The sequence below is a fragment of the Vitis vinifera genome, chromosome 3 (genome assembly GCF_030704535.1).
Source record: "Vitis vinifera cultivar Pinot Noir 40024 chromosome 3, ASM3070453v1".
Lineage (NCBI taxonomy): Eukaryota > Viridiplantae > Streptophyta > Magnoliopsida > Vitales > Vitaceae > Vitis > Vitis vinifera.
In genome coordinates, this window is record NC_081807.1 from 9,305,182 (window position 1) to 9,326,715 (window position 21,534).

Here is a 21,534-nt window from a genome sequence, read left to right on the forward strand (position 1 = left end):
ATTTAAGCTATAATTTTTTTTTTTTTTATGTTTGGTTTTTGAAAAATTGTAAGAAAGGAAAATAAATATATTAAAAAATTGATTTTATTATGTTTAATTATATTATAAAAAATATATTAACTAAAATTAAATATAATTAAAATTTTATATACTTTTTATTTATTTAATTTTTATATTAAAGAGTTAAAATAAGTAAAATGAGTTTAAAATAATATATAAAAATAATTTAATTACTATAAATCAATGTTTTATTTTCTTTTACTTTTCCTTTTCATTTTCTTTAGTTTGTATTTTTCTTTCAAATTAAATCAAATTTAACCACGTCAGCAATACAGTCGGACGATCCCATCTGACGTGGCATTGTCACGTGAGAGAACCTAGGGTTTCAAATTACCATATTCCAAAACGGCGGCGTTGCAATAAAGCTGTTTCAGCTTTCAGAAAACACACTGGAGGCTGAGAATAGAGAGTGGCGTATCTGTATCTGCATCCAAAAACATGTACTCTCTCATGTCTTCATCGCCTTCTATCTCTTCATCTTCCTCTTCCTTTTTAGGCCAAACCCACTTCGATTCCAGGTATCAAAATTCAACTTCTTTCTCCTCTGTTTGATTGCTGAGAAAATATGGGGAAAAGAAGAAAACTATAGAAAATTCTGGGTATTATGATTTCTGCTGTTTTTCATTGTCAGCGACTGCTTGACTGGGTCAAGTAGTTGTGTTGGGCTCAGTTTGAGTGGAGTTTGTAGCGATGTAAATTTATTTTTATTACATTTTTATAGCTACCAAAAAGAGAGCCTGGGGTGAACCCCCGCACGAATCAGATATCAAAGTCAATTTTCTTTCACCCTCTTTCATTGCCGAGCAAATGTAGGTAAAAACCAATGAAGTCTGATGTTTGCTGTTTTTGTTTCTTAAAAATTTGATCACTATTGCTTGATTGAGTCTAGTGGTTGTTTCGGGCTCAGCTGGAGTGGAGTTGATAGCGATGAAAGATTTGACTTTTCCTTTTACTGCATTTTCATGACCACCAAAGAAAGCCTGGGCCAAACCCACTCGAAACCATGGTTGGGAAATCAATTTTCTTTCCCCTCTGTTATGTTGTTGAGAAGCTGCAAGGAAAAAGATGAGGAAAGAAGAGAAGAGAATTCTGGGTCTTATGTTTTCTGCTGTTTTGTTTTTAAAACATGTTCATCTCTTTTTCTTCTCATACATCCTTTGAGAACCAAACTAAGCCTAATTAATATTTTAATCCTAGATTTTTTTTTTTCCTTATTAGCAAACTGAAAAAAATATAGGCCTACGTTTCAATATTTCGTTTTCTTTTATTGTCTCTCTGTGTTTTTTCTCCTTTTTTTTTTTTTTTTCTTTCTTTCTTTCTTTTTTCTTCATTTTTCAATTTATCTTAAATTAGATTTAGGTTTCTGTACTGTAAATGATTCATTCACATTGATTGATATGCTTTTATTGCAGAACCCCAAATGCTCGCCTTCCCACAAAAGATAGTTGGATATGTAAATGTGTGGCAACACCTCCCACAGAGACGACTGGTACATTTTTTTCCCATTAATTTTATAGTTATATCAATGATCTTATTTTTAATTATGTTTCTATGCATCTGGTCAAGTCATTAGTGTTCTGAATTTCTGGCAAATTTTTTAGTTATGAACCTATTTTGCAGTTTGAGAGGGGCTTTAATTTTTTTCTAGAAGTTATTTGATAACATAATTGAGTGCCACCACTGAATTTTTATGGGATAAGTTGGGATAAATTGCTTATGATAATATGCCATAGTACTGACTAAAATCTTATTTTCTTTGGAAATGGGATTGAAAAATTGAGGGTCTTGCAACATGATGTGGTGTGGCCAATGGACTCTGTTTCTTAGTTTTAAAGTATCAATCTGACACAATTTTTCCTTCATTGTGTTAGGCTAATGATAAATATGCTGTTTCTGCAACTTGAAGATTTAATTGTTTTTTTTTTTTTTTGATAGGAAACGACAAAGGAATATATTGATAAAAAGAAGGTACAAAAGAAGGATGAGGAATCCTCCCAGCAAAGAAAAACAAGACTACAAGAAATCAAATATAAGAAAGAAAAACTTGAAGATTTAATTGTTACCAATTCAGCACTACGATTTTCAATCCCTAAGTGTTAGTTCCACCAAATTTTGCTAAGTGTTGCTTATCATGTGATGTATGGGAGTAAAAAATAATCTAATTTTGGGAGCATTTTGATTATTGCCATTGAGTGACATTTGAATAGCAGAGGGATGCAGCTCAAAAGGGAGGTCTTGTTTGGCATGGTAACAAGTTCTTGTCAACTTAAAAAATATTATTGCCACATGAGTTCTAATGGTGGCTTTTTAAAATTTGTGTGAGAAGTATATTGTTAGCTAGTTTTCAAATTGTATCAATTGATGCATGTGTAAGGCTTAAGTAGCTTGGTGATTATTTTACTTGAAACTAACACTCTCAACTGAGGAATTTTATCCCCTGACTAAGGTTGCATTGTCAAGGTGCCCTTGGGGCTTGACTCAAGTGGTAAAGGGTTGGGGTGGGTTTACAGGAGGTTCCAGGTTCAAGTCCCAATAGGGGCAGAAAGAAAAAAGGAAAAAACAAATTACCTATCACAAAAAAAAAAAAAAAGGTTGCAATGCTAGTAGTGACCCTTTTCCTTGGAGTATTATTTGGAGATCTTGGGCTTCCATGAGGGTAAGCTTTTTTGTTTGGGAAGCGTCTTGGAACAGAATCTTGACCATTGATCAACTTAAAAGAAGAGGTTGGAATATGTCAAATAGGTGTTACTTGTGTAAAGTGGAAGAGGAAATCAGTGACCACTTGATCTTTTTTTGTAAGAAGGCTATAATGCTATGGAGCTTGCTTTTTTCTCTTTTTGATGTGTAGTGGGTCCTGCATTCCTCAATCAAAAGGAATTTGATAGGTTGGCATGGTGCTTTTGTGAGTAAGAGAAAGGAAAAGGCTTGGAGGGTTGCCCCCTTTTGTTTAATGTAGACCTTATGGAAGGAAAGAAATGAAAGAGTGTTCAATGACACTGAACGATCCGACCAAGCTTTAAAACTTTCTTTTTTGTACACTTTTGTGAATTAGGGTAGGGTGTATTTAGAGGATCATTCTTTGTCCTTGATTGATTTTATAGAGTGGCTTTTGTCTAGATAGGAGAAAGGTTTTCTTCTTTCTTTTTGCCTAGCTTCTTGGGCGTTGCTTGTATACTTCGTGTGTACTCATTTCGCCTCTTCTAGGCTTTTCTAATACAATCTCTTATTTACCTATCAAAAAAAAAAAAAAAAAAGGTTGCATTGTCAAGGCTTCTTAATGACATTTTCCTAATAGATGATAAAAGGTGTACATTTAAGGCACCAAAAGTAGGTGAATCCTAGTAAACAAGGAGTGAAAAAGGATCATCTAATCAGTCTGGAAAGGAAGAAAATGGGGGAACTACATAAATAACTACCGGTGCCCAACACTTACAAGAACCATTTGCCCAATCCTTCTGTGTCAGCAAAACGAAAATGATATATTCTTTCCTCCACAAAGTCAACTATCAACCACATGAACCAAGGCTTAAGGAAATGTATATGAGCTTTAAAACATAGAGCTAAACCCCATCAAGAACCCTTTGATTTGTTTCTTTCTATAAACATCCACAAACACTCAAAGCAGTTGTCCTGCAAACGTTCCTCCTCTTTCATAGAGAACTTCCTTTCCAAAACATTAGGAAATTTTTTAGTAGTGGCAGGAAAAGCTGAATAGATCCCAAATAGAGAATGGATAAAAGCCCAAAGTGTTGGAGAAGATTATGATTGATGAGTCCTCTATTTTTGAAAACCAGTCACCACTTCCCCATGATGTGGTCTCCAAATTCTCAATTAGTCTAATATAAATATCTCAATGGCATTTAAATCTTATATTTTCTAATAAAACATTGTTCTGATAACGTGGAGCCCTGGTGGCATTTAAAAATTATAGGGACAACAGCTTGAGTATTTCTTGATGTTTGGAGAAATTTTTTTTGTCATAATTATATATCATTGATTTTTTGATGGTGAAAATTGCTGAAGATGTTTACTGTTTGTTGTGAAGCTCACATGACAAAGGTTTCTCGCAATGCAAATATGGCCAAACTTCAAGCTGGTTATTTGTTTCCAGAGGTCTGTGATGCACTTGCATTTATTTTCTGTAATGCTCTAATTTATTATTGATTGTTAACTTCCATTTACTTGTCTTGGAATTAATATAGTAGTACACTAAAATTTTCTTCATATCATGGGACACATATTTCTTGTTGAACTTAATGACTCTGGGTCTGTTTAATTTGTCTCACTTTTCCAAAAATACTAGTTAATTCGTCTTTCAACTTGAGCTACTTTTCTAATATGTTTTGAAATAGGATGGGTTGGATGAGGAATAAGGTAACCTATTCTTTTTTTAATGAGCTGTTGCGCTCCCCTTTGTTAGGCGTTGTTGATATAATTGATCTTTGCCTATCCCAAAAAAGAAAAAAAAAAAATCCATCTTACTTTGAGATTGAGAACTTGAATTTCTGACTGAGAATTTTTGTCCATAAAAGTGGATGTATCTTTAAATTGTTTGGTATGATTCCAGTACAAAATGGCAAAAACTACTGATGTGATTCACCTGTATGTTGTGTGGTTTTGGATCTGCAATCTGTCGTCTAAGTTATTTTTTATTTTACAATTTATTCATAGTTAATGAGAATTACTATATCCAGATGGAGAGTAAGATGTCCTGATTAATTGCAATGTTATACAAAAAAAATTGATGCAGGAAGAAATTATCTAGGAAGTTTTCAATATCTTCTGGAACTTAATTTTTTTTTTCTTTTTGGCATTGGTCTGTTAGTTTTGAACTATTGTATGGTTTATCCAGAGTGGTCCATGCACAGGGATAGAAAGAGAAAATCTTGTGAGCATCTCTATTGTGATTTTTCAGGTTGTTTGTGTATTAGAATAGGAGTTACATCTATTTGCTTCCAGTATGCTCTCTCTCTCTCTCTCTCTCCATGCTTGTGTCTCTGCCTGTCTATTCCAAATTTGTCTATTGATTAGTGGGATTTGTAAGTTGGCTGATTTTATTTGTCTTCTAATTATACATTAGATATTTTGGCATTTATAGCAATTGCTTTTCCTTGATTATTAGATAGCCAGAAGAAGGTCAGCACACATGCTAAAGTACCCTGATGCACAAGTGATAAGCCTTGGAATTGGTGACACTACTGAGCCCATTCCAGAAGTTATAACTTCTGGTATGGCAAAGGTATTTGTTAATTTTCATTCATTGAAATTTCTTTTCTTGCAAGGCTTTTGCCAAAGAGCTTTACTACTACAACATTTAATGATGTGCTGCTGTTATTAAAATCCTCGCTGTTGGATTTTCAAATTAAGTGCTTATCTTTTCTTTAAAGAAAAGATTGTTCAGGCATTCAAAACATCATGCTGCTCAACCCTGTTCTGCAAAACTGGTATTGAATTGGATGCTTGTTATTCCTTATTAAAATTAAACATTTAACTTGTTTACATCCGAGTTAGGCCTGATTGATCTCCCGTTGCAAGGAGGGGATTATACGTGGAGTGGGGGGCCAAATAATCGTTATTGGGCCAGGTTGGATAGATTTTTGGTTACCCCAAGTTGGATGGATCAATTTAGCAGTGTGATTCAAAAAAGACTGCCCAGGCCAGCTTCAGACCACTTCCCGGTGGTGCTGGAGGGTGGTACTATGAGACGCGGTCCTTCTCCGTTCAGATTCGAAAACATGTGGCTTAAAGTAGAAGGGTTTCAAGAGCTAATCCATAGCTGGTGGCAGGGAATAGAGGTGAGAGGAAGTGCTAGCTTTAGGCTGGTCACAAAATTGAAAGTAGTGAAACAGAAGCTTAAAGAGTGGAATAGGGAAGTGTTTGGGAGATTGGAAGACAATAAAGCTGCTGCCCTGCAGCTTGTGGATCACTGGGACAGGGTGGAATGTGAGAGAAGACTATCAGAGGAGGAAACAGTATCAAAAAAGGAAGCAAAGGATAGCTATGCTAAGTGGGTCTCTTTGGAGGAAACTCATTGGAGGCAGCATTCCAGAGAGTTATGGCTAAGGGAAGGGGACAACAATACAGGATACTTCCATCGTATGGTGGCTGCACATCGTAGATCCAATCATATGGACAGAATTAAGATAGGTGGGGTGTGGCTGAATGAGGAAAAGGATGTGAGAGAAGGGGTGGCCAATGCCTTTCAGCATTTACTTACGGAAAATTCAGATTGGAAGGCGGATATAGAAGGGTTGCAGTTAGAGCAACTAAATCAGCAAGAGGCAGAGAACTTGGAACAACCTTTCTCTGAAGAGGAAATTCATAGTGCCCCGATGGAGATGAATGGGGACAAAGCCCCAGGTCCGGATGGCTTTTCTATGGCCTTTTGGCAAAGATGCTGGGTTATAGTTAAAGAAGAGGTCTTGGAGATGTTTAAAGAGTTCTATGAGCAAAGTGTCTTCATCAAGAGCATGAACAGTACGTTTTTGGTCTTGATACCCAAGAAGGGGGGGGGCTGAGGACCTTGGGGAATTCAGGCCAATCAGTCTATTGGGGGGGTTGTACAAAATATTGGCCAAGGTCTTAGCCAATAGACTGAAAAAAGTGATAGGGAGAGTAGTATCCACTGATCAGAATGCTTTTGTTATGGGGAGGCAGATCCTTGATGCCTCATTAATTGCAAATGAAGCAATTGATGCTTGGCAAAAAAGGGGAGAGAGAGGTCTCATTTGTAAGCTGGACATAGAGAAAGCATACGACAGCCTAAATTGGCAGTTTCTGATGAAAGTCATGAGAAAGATGGGGTTCGGTTCAAGGTGGCTGGGATGGATGTGGAGGTGTATATCCACAGCCAAATTTTCGGTGTTGGTGAATGGAGTGTCGGCGGGTTTCTTTCCAAGTTCTAAGGGGTTGAGGCAAGGAGATCCCCTCTCTCCCTACCTCTTTGTGATGGGAATGGAGGTGCTGAGCACTCTAATCAGAAGGGCTGTTGAAGGGGGTTTTTTGTCAGGGTGTAGGATCCAAGGAGGAGGAAGGCAGCCAGTGCATGTCTCCCACCTGCTCTTTGCGGATGATACCATAGTTTTCTGTGAAGCTAGGAAGGAGTATCTAGCTTATCTCAGTTGGATTATGTTCTGGTTTGAAGCCGCGTCAGGATTAAGGATTAATTTGGAGAAAAGTAAATTAATTCCAGTTGGCGAGGTGGAAGAGATGGAGGAATTGGCAGCGGAACTGGGCTGCAAAGTGGGCTCTATGCCCTCTGTGTATTTGGGGCTGCCATTGGGGGCCCGTAACAAGAGTGCAGCCGTGTGGGATGGGGTGGAGGAGAAGATGAGAAGAAGACTAGCGCAATGGAAACGGCAATACATTTCCAAAGGTGGGAGACTTATTCTCATTAAGAGTACGATGGCTAGCATACCCTTGTACCAAATGTCTCTTTTCCGTATGCCCAAGTTGGTTGCGCGAAGATTAGAAAAATTGCAAAGGGATTTTCTTTGGGGAGGAGGAAACTTAGAAAGGAAAGTGCACAATGTTAATTGGAAGATTGTGTGTACGGAGAAGGAAAAGGGGGGGCTTGGCTTAAGGAAGCTAGTCCTGTTAAATAAAGCTTTGTTGGGGAAATGGATTTGGAGGTTTGCTTGTGAAAAGGAAAATTTGTGGAGACATGTACTTGTGGCGAAATATGGGCAAGAGGGGTTTGGTTGGATGACCAAAAAGACTAATGGGACTTTTGGAGTAGGGGTTTGGAAGGAAATTATGAAGGAAAAGGATTGGTGTTGGGAGAATATGGCTTTTAGGATGGGGAATGGTACCAGAATCAGATTTTGGAATGACCTTTGGTGCGGATGTACTGTGCTGTCCCAAAGGTTTCCTCATCTTTATGGGATGGCTGCTCATAGGAATGGTACAGTAGAGGATATGTGGGACCAGAATGTGGGCCAAGGTGATTGGGATATAAGATTTGTGAGAGGTTTTAATGATTGGGAGTTGGATTTGGTAGGGAATTTGCTTCATACATTGAGGGGGTTCAATCCGACCTTAGATGAGGATGCTGTTTTTTGGAAAGGGGGGAAAAACGGAAAGTTTAAAGTTAGAGAAGCCTATAACTTGGTGGTTAATTCTGGGGCTAGCAATTTTCCGAAAAACAACATTTGGGTGGATAAAGTTCAAACAAAAATTTTGTTTTTTGCTTGGGAAGCTACTTGGGGCAAGGTGCTCACGCTTGATAGGCTCCAGAGAAGAGGGTGGCATCTCCCTAATCGGTGCTTCTTGTGTGGATGTGAAGAGGAAACTGTTAATCACATACTAATACATTGTATAGTGGCAAGAGTTCTGTGGGATATGATATGTGCTTTGGTTGGTATTAAGTGGGTCTTTCCAGAAACTGTAAAGGAGGTACTATTAAGCTGGAGGGGCCCTTTTGTAGGGAAAAAAAGGAAAAAGATATGGAAGTCTATACCGTTGTACATTTTTTGGACTCTTTGGAAGGAAAGAAATAGGCTTGCTTTTGGGGGGGGGGGGTGTTAGATATACAGAAATTAAAAAATTCTTTTGTCTGTATTTTATGGGGATGGGCGAGAATGTATAGTGGAGAGAGGTCGTTGTCTCTTATAGGATCCCTGGAGTGGATAGCCGCAATATAAGGGCTGGTGGGCTTTTTGTTGTTTTTGTTTTCCTGTGTTTTTTTGAGGCTCTAGCTAGATTGTATACTCCCTGTATGCGTGTGGCTTTTTGGCCTCTTTTCAATATATTTTATGCTTACTTATCAAAAAAAAAAAAAAAAACTTGTTTACATCTGCTTACTGAGCAGCCTTGGTCTAGAAGTAAAGATGATGTGTTGCATTAAAAAAAAGAATGACCAGAACTTTCTCAACAGTGCAATGATTTGTATCATAGGTTTATTTTCTTTTAGAACTTAAATCCTTACTTGGGGTTTTAGTCATCAAAAAAGCAAAAAAAAATTCTTGCACGGGATTTTCATGCAACCCTATTTCTTTTGAACTGAAAGATGTTTTCTAATCTTAACTATGATGAAATCTATCTATTGAGCCAGTTAGGGCATGGTGGTGGTGAGTGCCTTTATAAACTAGTTACTTTTTGCATGTGGAAGTGTGTCTCGAACTTGGTTAGGTCACAGTTAAAACCAAAATAAGCTTAAGATCCTATAAAAAACTAGTCTGGGGTCAGCACTCCATAGATGATGGATCTGGGCACTGGGGTGTCATTAACATCGAATCCTACCAGAGATTCTTTATTTCACCCTATTTTTTTAGTTCCCTTCCTTTTCTGTTCCTGGTTTTGCTTTGCTCTTCTTTCCTTTCCTTGAGGGTACTCTTCTATATTTATTCTCCCTTTTGATAGGCAAATAGAAAGTAAAACAACAAACACTTAAAAAAAAAGTTTCACCCTGGTACACTTGAGTTATACAAGAAGCACTTGACAAAGCAAAAAATAAAAAATAAAAAAGTGAATGACCACACTAAAGCCAAAACAAGGGCCTTAGTTTACCTCATTATATCAGTGAAATCTAGAAAAGACAGCATCCTCTGCCTGACAGAATCCCTGACCAACAGGACAGATTTGAGGAGCATGTATAATGTAATGAAATAAACTCCAAAAGGTGGTTCTTTGCACTTCAGTCCTTTTTTCCCATAAAATTCCTTGCCAGCATAACTAAGACTCCCTTGCTGAATAAAGCAGCACCCAAGAGAGTGCAAGGATGAAAAGGAAAAGAACCCATAGGATACAAGTCGCCTCACTATTTCTACATGCTCTTTCTCTCTCCCAGTCTCTCTCCCTTTACCTCTGCTTGTCATGCCATGTTATTGCAAATGGCATTTTTGAGGAAACTCCTGAACCTGTTTAACTATCAATTTTGCGATGTAATATGCTACTAAACAACATTATGAGGAATGAATTTTAGATAAATACATTTTCTGAGTGTTTTATTTGAATATTTCTTTTGAAAGAAAATGTTCTGGATAATGTGCTCATATCGCTTATCGATTGGACACTGATGGTCTGCTATTTTTGCTTGTATATTCTTTTTTATTTTATTTTATAATTTTTTATGTTTGCAGAAAGCAAATGCATTGTCAACACTAGAGGGTTACAGTGGTTATGGAGCTGAACAAGGTGAAAATGTACGTGGCATTCTTGGGTCTTCTAATTTATTTTACATTTTTGTAATACATGAACATTGCTATTTCTTTGATTGCATTTGACGATCTAAGACTTGGTAAATGCACTCTTTGCTCGCATGACTATATCCGTTCCATCATCAGTGACTTTTTCTCATGTTTAAATCTTATCCATGAACTTACAGAGTTTTCTTGCACATTCATATGTGGACTGATATATTGATGCTGTAGTTTTTCTTTGTTTTACAAAGTCAATGTAGGGTTTTTCTTTTTGAATGTTTTTATTTCATCAGAATTAAAAGAAAGCATTAACACACTTCCTTTTTTTTTTGGTTTCTTTTGGGTTTCTGTCTATTTGATTTTCTAAACAAAGTGTTTTGTTTACTCTGGACTATGGTCCTCCAAGTCCTGCATGGTTTTTTCTATATCCTCTTACATCATTGGGAGAGTAATCATATGTAAGTTTCTAAAATTAGGCATGTGGGGTCATTGTTTAAAGTAAGGCTATAGCTATAGGTCACAAATATGTGCCTGTACATATACAACTGTGTAGTTTCTTTTCTGAAAATTATTGTCAATTTTTACACATTAATTCCTTGAGTATTAATTGTTCTTTTGTATTTTGCTTTTAATTTTTTAGTTTAAAAATTTTGTGTATTTTATAATACATGATAACAGATTTTGGAAGCTGACACATGGTTTGCATTCACATCTAATAATAGGACGAAAAGGATGTAAGCTGACACATGGTTTGAATTCACTTGTAATGATAGGACGAAAAGGATGTAATCATATTACTTGTCTTTTCGGTTAAATATATATAAGTAAATATTGCGAAATCAGCTCAACAAATTTTTATACTGGCTGTTTACTTGACACCACACTCCTCCATTTCTGGTTGTGGGATTGGTTGGGTCAAACTTGAGATTGTAGCCATAGCATGGGTTGATATTTTTAGTCCAGAAGTCTTTTTAAGCATTCATAAAACTTTTTAAAAGCTCTTGTGATATAAGATTTGATTAGTGTTTTCTCTTGTTTACAATAAATGTAATGGAAGGTGATGTTGTAACACAAAATGTTGAATCCATGCAGCGCTTGAGAGCTGCAATTGCTTCGACCTATTATGGTGACCTCAGCATAGAGGAAAGTGATATATTTGTCTCTGATGGTGCAAAATCTGACATATCTCGCCTTCAGGTTTTGTTGTGTTTTGAATATTTATTTATTCTCTACCTTCCCTTTTTTTGTTTGTTTTTATCTGTGTCCCGGTGGATTGCCTATATTTGGTGGATCTTTACTTATCGAATGCAAAAATGAAAAGTAGTTTGGTTTACAATTAATTTTATTGATATACTTTATTTTAAGTTTCTTAATTTCTCTGTTTCTCCTTTATGACAGGTCATGTTTGGGTCTAATGTTACAATGGCAGTGCAAGACCCATCATACCCGGTAGTTCATTTTTCTGTATAATGATTTAAAAAAATTTCATCTCTGTAGTATTACCATGTCAGTTTTATTTAGGTTCCTAATTATTTTATTCATTTTGATATCTAAAATAAAAAGGTTGAGTTGTTTTTTCACCATTTATTTGGGCTTCTTGTTTAATTCCTCATAGAATGAAGTTGTGCTAATTTAATTTTTTGTGAATACAATGCAACTCCCAACATGATTCTAGTTTATCAATCTGTTTAATAAAACTTTCACTATGTATTTTTTGATAATTGTAAAAGTATTAGATAGAAAAGGAAGCATATATGATGTATACAAAGCATCCAAAAGACCAAAAAGGCGTAGGAACGCAAAAAAGGTAGCCACGACCTACAAGGAGCCTACCCAATCCACAAATTCTAATAACGACAAAGAATTGTTCCCAATGTAAAATCTTACCCACTCCCAAAAAAGGTTCAAGAAAGAACTTTTAATTGTTTGGTCCTAGTTTTCACAATTTTTGAAGTTTCTCCTATTTTTCTCCCTCCATATAGTGCACAATGCACATAACAGAGAAACCTTCTCTTTTTTTTTTTTCAACTATGTATTGTTTCAACATGGTGTGATATTTCTGAGATGAGGCTTGATGATGTGCTTTTGGTTCAACTCTCAGTCTCTCTCTCTCTCTGTGAGGGCCCAATCCGCCTGCTCTCTCACTCAGGCCGACACTGGTGTAGGGATACATTTGTTTGGGTGGGTCCACTTGGAAAGTTGACTAATGGACAATTTAGTGTTTTTCTAATGGTTCATCTTTTGGCCCCAGAAAAAGTGTCCTAGATGATGGTTGGATTTGTTTAGTTGGGCTGACTTTTGTTGTAGCAATCTACTTGGTTGGATTTGTTTATTAAATGCTAAAAACACCACATACATGTAATGTAATCCTATTTAGATAATGACTAAATGTTGGAATACTTGCAGGCTTATGTAGACTCAAGTGTTATCTTGGGCCAGACTGGGCAGTTTCAGAAGGATGTTGAGAAGTATGGAAACATTGAATACATGAAGTGTAATCCAGAGAATGGTTTCTTTCCTGATTTATCTACTGTTTCACGAACCGATATCATTTTTTTCTGTTCACCAAACAATCCCACTGGTAATGCTGCAACAAGGGAGCAACTGACCCGACTTGTACAGTTTGCCAAGGACAATGGATCAATTCTAGTGTATGATTCGGCATATGCCATGTATATCTCGGATGACAGCCCAAGGTCCATCTTTGAAATTCCTGGAGCCAAGGAGGTTAGTTAGGAGATTATGATTGGTTTTTCTACTCTACAAGCCTTGCTTTCTATTCTTCATATGTTCTCTTCATATTCTAGTTAACTTTCGCCCCTTGGGTAATTCAGATAGATGTTGTTTGACATTCTGATGGGGATGGGAGCTACAGCTCATCTTACAATGCAATTGTGTTTGAGTGTCCTTGCTCATAACTTTTGATTTATGTGATCTCCATTCTCATCATCTTTTAAACTCTATTCTGTTGAGCATGTTATGAATAATGGATTGTTTCCTGGTTTATCACATCATGTTAGTTTTTATAAAATGTTATTTTCATTTTCTTTTTTCATCAATTGGTAGAATTGTGGGTAATTTTGATTAAAAATGTGATTTTACACTGGTGTTATGTTGAAACACCTGGGAAATGAAATGATTCACTTGTGTTTTGACATTTTGAAAGGTTTCTATTTTATTGTTTTTGGCATTTGAAGTGGTCTTTATTTTGGGGTTGGATCATGCATACTAAAAAAAAGCATGTCATAAATAACCATTTCACTCATGGTAAAAATGCACCAATAAAAATGGCTTTTGAACTCTAATTTCTTAGGGGAAGTGATTTCAATTTTACTTCTCTGCATTTTATCTTTTTTCAAATTCATCAAGCATTAATTTTTTTTTTAATGGCAATTCGTCAATGATTAAATGCCTCTCCTAAATTTATTGGTTGTATAATTTAAACTTGTGGTTATGCTTTGCATTTTTTTTGTTACTATTGTATTTTCTCTGCTCATGTCTTTGGAAAAGAAAACTGAATGGTTTCTTTTCCATGGACATCCATTACCCCTGTACTACTCTCTAGAAAAAGGGTTGGAACCAATGTATGTAAGAGCTATGCTTTGGAGAAATGCTTGCTTGAACCTGTTTTTTAATACCTTTTTAAGCTTTTATTTTTGTTGGGCGTGGCAAGTCTCTTCGCTATACAACTGATAGCATAACGAAATTAAGTTAAACCTTTGGGTCTAGGAAATCAGTTTAGGGAGGGGTGATCAGAACTTTGGGCTGAGACTGGGTGTTGTGAATCCATTGTCATGGTCTGAGGGATGCCAACTGCCTTCACGGTTTCTTTTATCAACAACTATACTGGGGACTATATCTATGTAGAATTCATGTATAATTTATTGGCCTTATATGGTGTTGCAGGTTGCAATTGAGGTATCATCATTTTCCAAATATGCTGGGTTCACTGGAGTCCGTCTTGGTTGGACTGTGGTTCCAAAGGAGCTTCTATATTCAGATGGATTTCCTGTTGCCAAGGACTTTAACCGCATTGTATGTACAACCTTCAATGGTGCATCCAACATTTCTCAAGCTGGTGGTCTGGCTTGTCTTTCACCAGAAGGCCTAGAGGTCAGTTTTGTGCTATCAGTTTCTTGTTATGGTTGCGATGATAAAAGTAATTGAAGCAAAAATTTGGAAATCTTAATAATTTCAACTCCAAATAATTTCTATAAGATTTCAAATTTTCTTTTTCTCAAGTACTAGAAAGAGCATGCTTCATACCAATCCAAATACAAATTTATGGATTATTCTATTCCCTGCAGGCTATGCATAAAGTGGTCGGTTTCTACCAAGAAAATACTAATATAATCATGGAAACATTCACTTCTCTTGGTTTTAGCGTGTACGGAGGTAAGAATGCACCATATGTTTGGGTTCATTTCCCTGGTCAAAGCTCATGGGACGTGTTCAGCGAGATACTTGAGAAGACCCATGTGGTAACAACACCTGGCAGTGGTTTCGGACCAGCTGGTGATGGTTTCATTAGGGTTAGTGCTTTTGGTCACAGAGGCAATGTTCTAGAGGCCTGCAAAAGATTCAAGCAGTTATACAAGTGAAGTGTAGTATGAGAATGGTTTCAGTTTCAGCTGCCCTCCATTATGCTTCATGTTCTCTGTGATAGGAGGACTGGAGCAGGATTCGTATCTTATGTATCTCCCTCGTTATTTCTCATCAGATTTTATTTTTAATTTGGTGTAGAACCTAGTAACTTTTACGAAGATTGATTTTGAATTGGTATACCCTGATCCATTTGTAAGGCTCCAAAATTTGGTCACTGTTACAAAAGTCACAGCTTGGAAAGCTTTCGTAGGGACAAAAATAGCATAACCCAAGCACATTTTGATCAGAGGAGAGCAATTTTCAACACACAAACTGAACTCAGCTCCCAACTCAACGGTCTGAGGATCACCACCTAATCTCAGTGGGTTTGTCTTTGCTGCTCTGCCATGGCATATATTCCGTCTAATGCTTTGTTTAGGCAGGGAGCAAATGAGGACAAATTTGACGACCCATTTTGCAACAATGCCATGGGCTTGAATCAAAGAACCCACTGAGATTAGGTGGTGATCAGCTGCAAGTGTTTATGGCTGGGGTTTTATTCACCAGTTGGGCACAAATTAACAGGGCCACAAATGGCATATTTTGAGGCCAAGAGGATCACATAACAGGAAAGGTTTGAGAATAAACTTATTTCTAAAATCATTTGTGCCGGTGTATAGCAGCAAACTAGCATTTCCTATATCTCCAAAGTTCATTCCAGCTACTGATACATTTAAGATACAATGGACATCTATTTTACAATACTCCATCGAAGTATGCCCGAAACACACCTTAACTATTCTGTTCCATAATATAAGAACTAATCCTTCAGGGGTTGATGATTTACAAGTACGAAATTAGATTGTCTAAAACTGCTCTATGCTCTTCATAATATTATGCTCTTTGCAAGTTGTTTTGTTGTCCAGTTAGGTTGCACCGGCTACAGTGCACTGTATGCTTCTCCCTATTAAGATCCTATACGCATATTCACTTCTTTTCAGGGCGTCCTGGTGGTAGACGGAACTTTGGTGGTTGCACAACTGGAGTGTCATCATCCACAGGAGCCTCGACTGTTCTTCTCCACTCAATTTTACAGGGAATGGGGCGTATCTCTTCTGAATATGCTGCACGATAACTTGCCACAGTGAAACACTTCTCTGTAAATGCGTACACATCTTTTCCACATGAGAGGAGGGCTGCAACAGCATGGGAGCATGAGATTCCATAGAGTTGCCAATCACGGCAGGAACAGCACTGAGTCCCTATGTTCACAATGTATGATCACTCGGCTGATAGAACCTCAAATTCTACTTGATATGTTGACGCACGGCCAATCACCTTCATCATTCGCTTATCAGCAGATGGGGCTAAAACTGAAAACCATGAATTGCTCTTTAAACGCTGCTCCTCAAACTCAGCCATTAGTTTACCGTGAATCTGCTCAATCACCTGGATTATGGGCAGCTCCCATGCTTCAAGATTCCATTTATTGAATTCCTCAATATTTGAAGAGAGATGACCATATCGTGTTCCTTTGAAATACACCAATGCCCAACAGGAAGTTGGAAACTGTTGAATCCACTTGGCTGCTTCAGAAGAAACCTCCTCAATCTCTGCCATTTTTTCTTTAAAAGCAATGGTAGTTGTGGCATATGCTGCTTTCCATAGAAGATGAACAAGCCTCCAGTTCTTGAACTCTTTGCCCATGCTTTCACTCAAGTGGCGCATACAGAAAGCATGGGAAGAAGTCAGGAATTTCCTCTTTACAACATCTTGGATGCCCTTCTGTCAGTCCGATAAAAATGTGAGTTGAGGTACATTCTCTGTGTTCATTTCTAGTGCCTTAATAACTCTGACAGGAACCACATCCAGAGAAAACAGGAATTGGGTCGACCCCTAACTTGGGGCTTCTGGAGATAAATATGCACACCTTCCTTCTCAGCTTGTCGTCGCAATTCTGCAGCTTCCTTCATAAGAATTGCAGCTATTCTATTCTCCGTGTCCAAATCCATCTCACCCTGCTAAGCAAGTTCCAAGATATAAACCAGTCTGTTATGTCTCCAAAAGAAGAAATATGAATTGAAATAGAAAACAGTGCAATAATATTAAAGGCAAGCTTAGACTGCCTCCACCATACAACCATATTCCATGTGTAAGAACATCCCAGGTCTCTCTTAATCAATTTCTACTGTGTGTAATTTATTTTGGTATGTAGCATTGACTGTTACAACCCGTGTAACTTTCTAAGGATTAAAACACAGACACTTTCATACTTTTGCGCTATCCATTAAACAACCAATGAAGTTTGAAAAAGAATGAAGATACTTTTTCTTCGTCCTTTACCCTTCCCTCATTTTCCGACATCAAAACTGAGTCTTATGGTAAGGATGCAAAACTCCAACCATGCTTTCAAAATCGTAAAAAGAAAAAAATAAATCAAACACCCAGCGCGCATCACAAACCCTAATTCTCGAATATTCGTTTTTCAGATGATCGATGCCCATTACATTAATCACAACAAACCCAGTAACGTATAAAGGGACGATATTGAATTCCCAAATATTCATTTTTGCTAGACGATTGATGCCAATTACATTAAACAAAACAAACCCGGCAACGTACAAAGGGCCACAGTACGTGCATATCACAAACCCTAATACATGGATTTCAAGATCGGATCTTTTTTTAAAGTTAAAACCAATGCTTGGTCTATCTTTTTTTTGCTTTCCCTGATACCAAATAATAGCAAAAGATTTCGATTTTTCTTGCGACACCATCAAGAGCTAACTAAACGATTTTCTCTGCTTGGTTGCTGAGAAATTGAAGGAAAAGCAGAGAAACTGAGTTGAACCCTAGGATAGAAACCTGGACTCATCTTTCTTATCTTTTTCTACCATTTTTCCCGGCAAACGATCATACGAGTATTAAAAAATTTAAAAAAACAAAATATAAAAACGAAAAAATAAAATAAAAACCTCGTCTCTTCTTCTTCTTGTGTTTCTGTGGTCGAATTCTGCCTCTTTCTCTCTCCTCGGTTCCCTCTTTCTCTCTCCTACGGCCTTGTTTCCAGAAAGCTCTGACTCGTCTTTTTTACTTATTTATTTATATTTATAGTTACTTTTTGCAAAATAATGGCTTTTATTTCACTTTGAGGACTCCAAATACATCATATTTGACTAATGACCCCGCTTAAAAATGAAAACTACAAAATTTCAGTCGGTCCTGGAAGGCTAGATACATTTTGTAGTTTTTATTTTTTTTAAATAATTTTTTTTTCTTGTTTTTATTTAAAATACGATTCATTTTAAAAAATAAAAACTATGTTTATAAACTAAAATCTATAAAATCTTATTTTATTTTGAAATTTTATAAAACTAAAAAAAAAATGAAATGTATAATTTAAATTTTTTATACTATATATAAAATATATTATTATAAATATTAATATTATTTTTTTATAAATAATAATAATATCATTAATATACATATATCATATTATATTTTTCATTATTTTTTATTTTTTAGCATTATTATATTAAAATAGTGTAATAAAATATCTTATGCTTATAATTAAATACCCTAAAATAAATTAGTTAAATTATTTTTAAAATACAAATATATCCACTTATTTATAAAAAGATTCATTTTAAGTATATATAAAATGATATTATTCATATTCCTTATTGTGAGTTCTACAAGGTTTGTGATTTTTATTTTGTTTTTTTTTTCAATTTAAAAGACACTCTTCAAACATGTATTCAATTCAAATGGACTTCTTTTTATTTTTTATTTTTTTTAAAGAGGAAAACAATTTAAATATATACAAAAGTATTTTCTAAATAATTATTGTACCAAAATTCTTTAAAATTATTTTAAAAAAATTAAGACGATACATTGAAGTGATTTTGATTAAAATGTATTAGATACTCTTTCCAAAATCCAATAAAATTCTCATTTTTAAATACTTTTGACATAAAATCCTCTTACTCTTACTTGCAATTCCCATGTCTAAGGAAAAAGCTACATTATATTGTTGAAACTTCAATTAAGGAAATATTGTGAGTAGATATCAATCAAATCCAAGTCTAGAACACCGAATAGTTGCTAGCATATACTCAAGTATCTTTAGAGAACGAGAGATTATATGCTTGTATTCTAGAGTATTGAGATAGTTTAGAGGAATGACGTGACGATTGAATAGATACCTTTTGTGGAGAACCTTTCACCAGGACATTGACCGAGAGAGTCTTTGTTGGTCACAAGGATAATATATGTTTTAGATGAGTATTTAGTATACTTTGATAGCATAATGCTTTAAGGGTTAGTGGGAGAATGTTAGGATAGAGCTCTTAAAAGTATGACATGATGTAGTGAATTTGGAATTCATTATTCATTTGATGATATTTCAAGTTCACTTTTATCTATCCTTATTCCATATATTATACTCTATAAGCATTCCAACTTAACATTTCTTTTATTGTACATGACTTGGATGCATTAGGAGTTGCATGAAAGATCCAAGTCATGGGTTTCTTTCAAGTAAATGATTTATTCATAATCGGTTTGTGGAATTGGACAATCCATTTGATACTATAATGCACCACCTCCTAATTGGAGGAATAGATGGTCTTGGTCATCAAGATGGGTCCCCATGGTGAGTGTACTAGTATGTATGGTTATATATTGTACATGACCTATGATAAGTCATGACATAAGACTATTAAGTAGTCATGACTTCATCAAGTTGTTATACTGTATAATCTTTTAACCTTAAAAGAATATTGAATTTGTATAGAAGTTAGTAGTGACTTTGACATAGGTGAGATCATAAGTTGATTATATATTCCCTATGGATTGGGTCACTATTGATAAAAACTTATAGCAATAGGTATTTCAATAAAGGCATCATGATATCTCATGGACTTTGAGATGGTATGTCCCCTTAGGTGATCCTAAGGACGTGTAATCACAAAATCCGTAGGGTTGCAAGAATTCCTTTAGTGGAATTTGACATATGCTCTTAGTGACCTAGAGTATATCATTTGATCATATAATAGGATGATTTATAACTTAAGGATTATAGAGGTGGTTTTGAAAGGCTAATAGTTTGAGATTGTATATAGTAAATAGCAGGTTACAAACTCAAGCACTTGTGTTTCATTGTAATAACGTAAGGTATTGGAGTGTAGTTGACTTTCTATAATGAGATATTAAGTCAACTTCAGAATTGGATTATGAGGGAACCAATATTGTCCTATGGGTCCTAGTGGTCTTTACTTGAGTTCATATTCCTTGATGGTATGGTTTATGAGGGTTGAATGAGTTTTTAATTCACTTATGTGTATAAGAGCATTTTGATAATTATGTATTGTTGCATAGGGGTAAGTGAATGATATTTATGAATTGTACTAATTGACTAATTGGAGCTCTATTGAGTTAATTAATCAATTAGTAACATTGTTGGGTTATATTAAGAAAGTTATGTTTATAGTGGGAGCTTAGTAGGTAGCTTATAAATGCCCTTTTAGGGGTTAGGGCTTCTAACTTTGTCACTTTCTCCTTGTAGTCCAAAGAGAGAACCCTAATCTCTAGTCTTGAGATTTCCATCATCTTAGTGCATAGACTCAAGGGGGAGTCATCGGGTGGAAGGATACTATGTTTACAAGATCTACTACGACTTTGGAGTCTTTTACATTCACTGAATCAATCCGAGAACATCCGAATCGGAGGTATGTGGCATTTTTATCTAGATCTATGTTTTATATGGTATTTTGAGTGTTTTGGAATATTAAGTTTTCCATTGCAATAGATTTATTAAGTCTAAGATAGATTTTCATGGACTCTAATGATCTAGGGCTTGGAATAAAGCAATCCAAGATTTCCTAACAAATATTTGCTATTATTGTTAAAATGGTAATTAAGGAAAGTTAAGAGTATTGTATTATAAAAAAAGGTGCAAAAGTTAAAGAGTATTGTATTATAAATATAAGTGCCCATTTTAAGTCTTTTACAAATGTGAACCCTTGTTTTAGCTTGCTACAACTTTGATCCTTTATATCATTGAGAGTACTTCTAGTTCTTATAAAAATTTTCTAACTGTCACTCTTTGTCTTTTCCTACAACATCCAAATTTCAATAACAACAATGTTATTACCATCCTCAACATTGATGAAGGTGGAGTAAGAGAGATTATCCCAAGGATCATCCTTAGCCCTCTTGAGTCTCAACTTTGGGTAATATCTATGTAGCAACAAGTCCCTTAAGCAAACTTAATCTTAACAAAGTTTATTCTATATTATAATTCAAATATTAATTCTTAAGCCATCTCAACTTGACTCAAAAGAGGGATGGAAAGGATGTAAGAATTATAGACTACTTTGATGTGATTGATGGGACAAACATAGGTGGTCTTATCATTACCATGCTAATAACATGCTTCATGTTTGTTGCCAAAGATATCAAGGATTTTTAACTAAATTATGAAGGTAATTATGTTGAATAGGATTAATAATTTAAGCAATTATTTTATTTTATTTATAGTTATTAACAACATTTTGACTTTTTTTTTTTTTTTTTGAATAACACTTTTGTGTTTCCTAGTTTTAAAACAAAAGGCAATCAAAACCCTATTAGGTCCAAAATATGACGAGAAGTATCTCCTCAACCTTTTAAAGGAAAAACTAAGAGATATTCGATTACAACGGATACTTACAAATATTGTAATCCCTAGTTATGGCATCAAGCTTTCCTA

General features: G+C 35.6%; 2 protein-coding genes across 5 annotated transcripts; one reads left to right on the forward strand and one right to left on the reverse strand.

The window, feature by feature from the left end:
- The first annotated feature begins 412 nt into the window (after positions 1-412).
- LOC100244650 (LL-diaminopimelate aminotransferase, chloroplastic) lies at positions 413-14,981 on the forward strand. 3 transcript variants are annotated; one of them, XM_019219042.2, is made up of 11 exons: positions 795-873; positions 1,473-1,549; positions 1,996-2,155; positions 4,106-4,173; positions 5,183-5,299; positions 10,140-10,202; positions 11,292-11,396; positions 11,598-11,648; positions 12,606-12,926; positions 14,106-14,312; positions 14,507-14,981. In XM_019219042.2, exons 2-11 carry the CDS (start codon positions 1,481-1,483, stop codon positions 14,798-14,800), a joined length of 1,455 nt encoding a protein of 484 aa, XP_019074587.1. In that variant the 5' UTR covers positions 795-873; positions 1,473-1,480; the 3' UTR covers positions 14,801-14,981. The 3 variants fall into 3 exon arrangements, with proteins under 3 accessions (XP_002269153.2, XP_019074587.1, XP_019074588.1); XM_019219043.2 differs by having other exon boundaries at positions 799-869; XM_002269117.5 differs by lacking the exons at positions 795-873; positions 1,996-2,155 and adding an exon at positions 413-578.
- A 479-nt stretch (positions 14,982-15,460) lies between these two features.
- LOC100852573 (uncharacterized) lies at positions 15,461-17,890 on the reverse strand. 2 transcript variants are annotated; one of them, XM_003631646.4, is made up of 2 exons: positions 17,759-17,890; positions 15,461-16,801 (listed from the first exon to the last, which is right to left on the reverse strand). In XM_003631646.4, exon 2 carries the CDS (start codon positions 16,509-16,511, stop codon positions 16,065-16,067), a length of 447 nt encoding a protein of 148 aa, XP_003631694.1. In that variant the 5' UTR covers positions 16,512-16,801; positions 17,759-17,890; the 3' UTR covers positions 15,461-16,064. The 2 variants fall into 2 exon arrangements, with proteins under 2 accessions (XP_003631694.1, XP_010647993.1); XM_010649691.3 differs by having other exon boundaries at positions 15,461-16,804; positions 17,759-17,881.
- Between the last annotated feature and the right edge of the window lie 3,644 nt (positions 17,891-21,534).

Bases quoted from the DNA above. Each gene is read 5' to 3' on its own strand.
- LOC100852573 (XM_003631646.4), bottom strand. From the start codon at position 16,511: ATGCGCCACTTGAGTGAAAGCATGGGCAAAGAGTTCAAGAACTGGAGG.
- LOC100244650 (XM_019219042.2), top strand. From the start codon at position 1,481: ATGCTCGCCTTCCCACAAAAGATAGTTGGATATGTAAATGTGTGGCAA. The intron at 2,156-4,105 runs GTTAGTTCCACC...TTTGTTGTGAAG, and splicing joins ACGATTTTCAATCCCTAAGT to CTCACATGACAAAGGTTTCT. The intron at 5,300-10,139 runs GTATTTGTTAAT...TTATGTTTGCAG, and splicing joins TAACTTCTGGTATGGCAAAG to AAAGCAAATGCATTGTCAAC.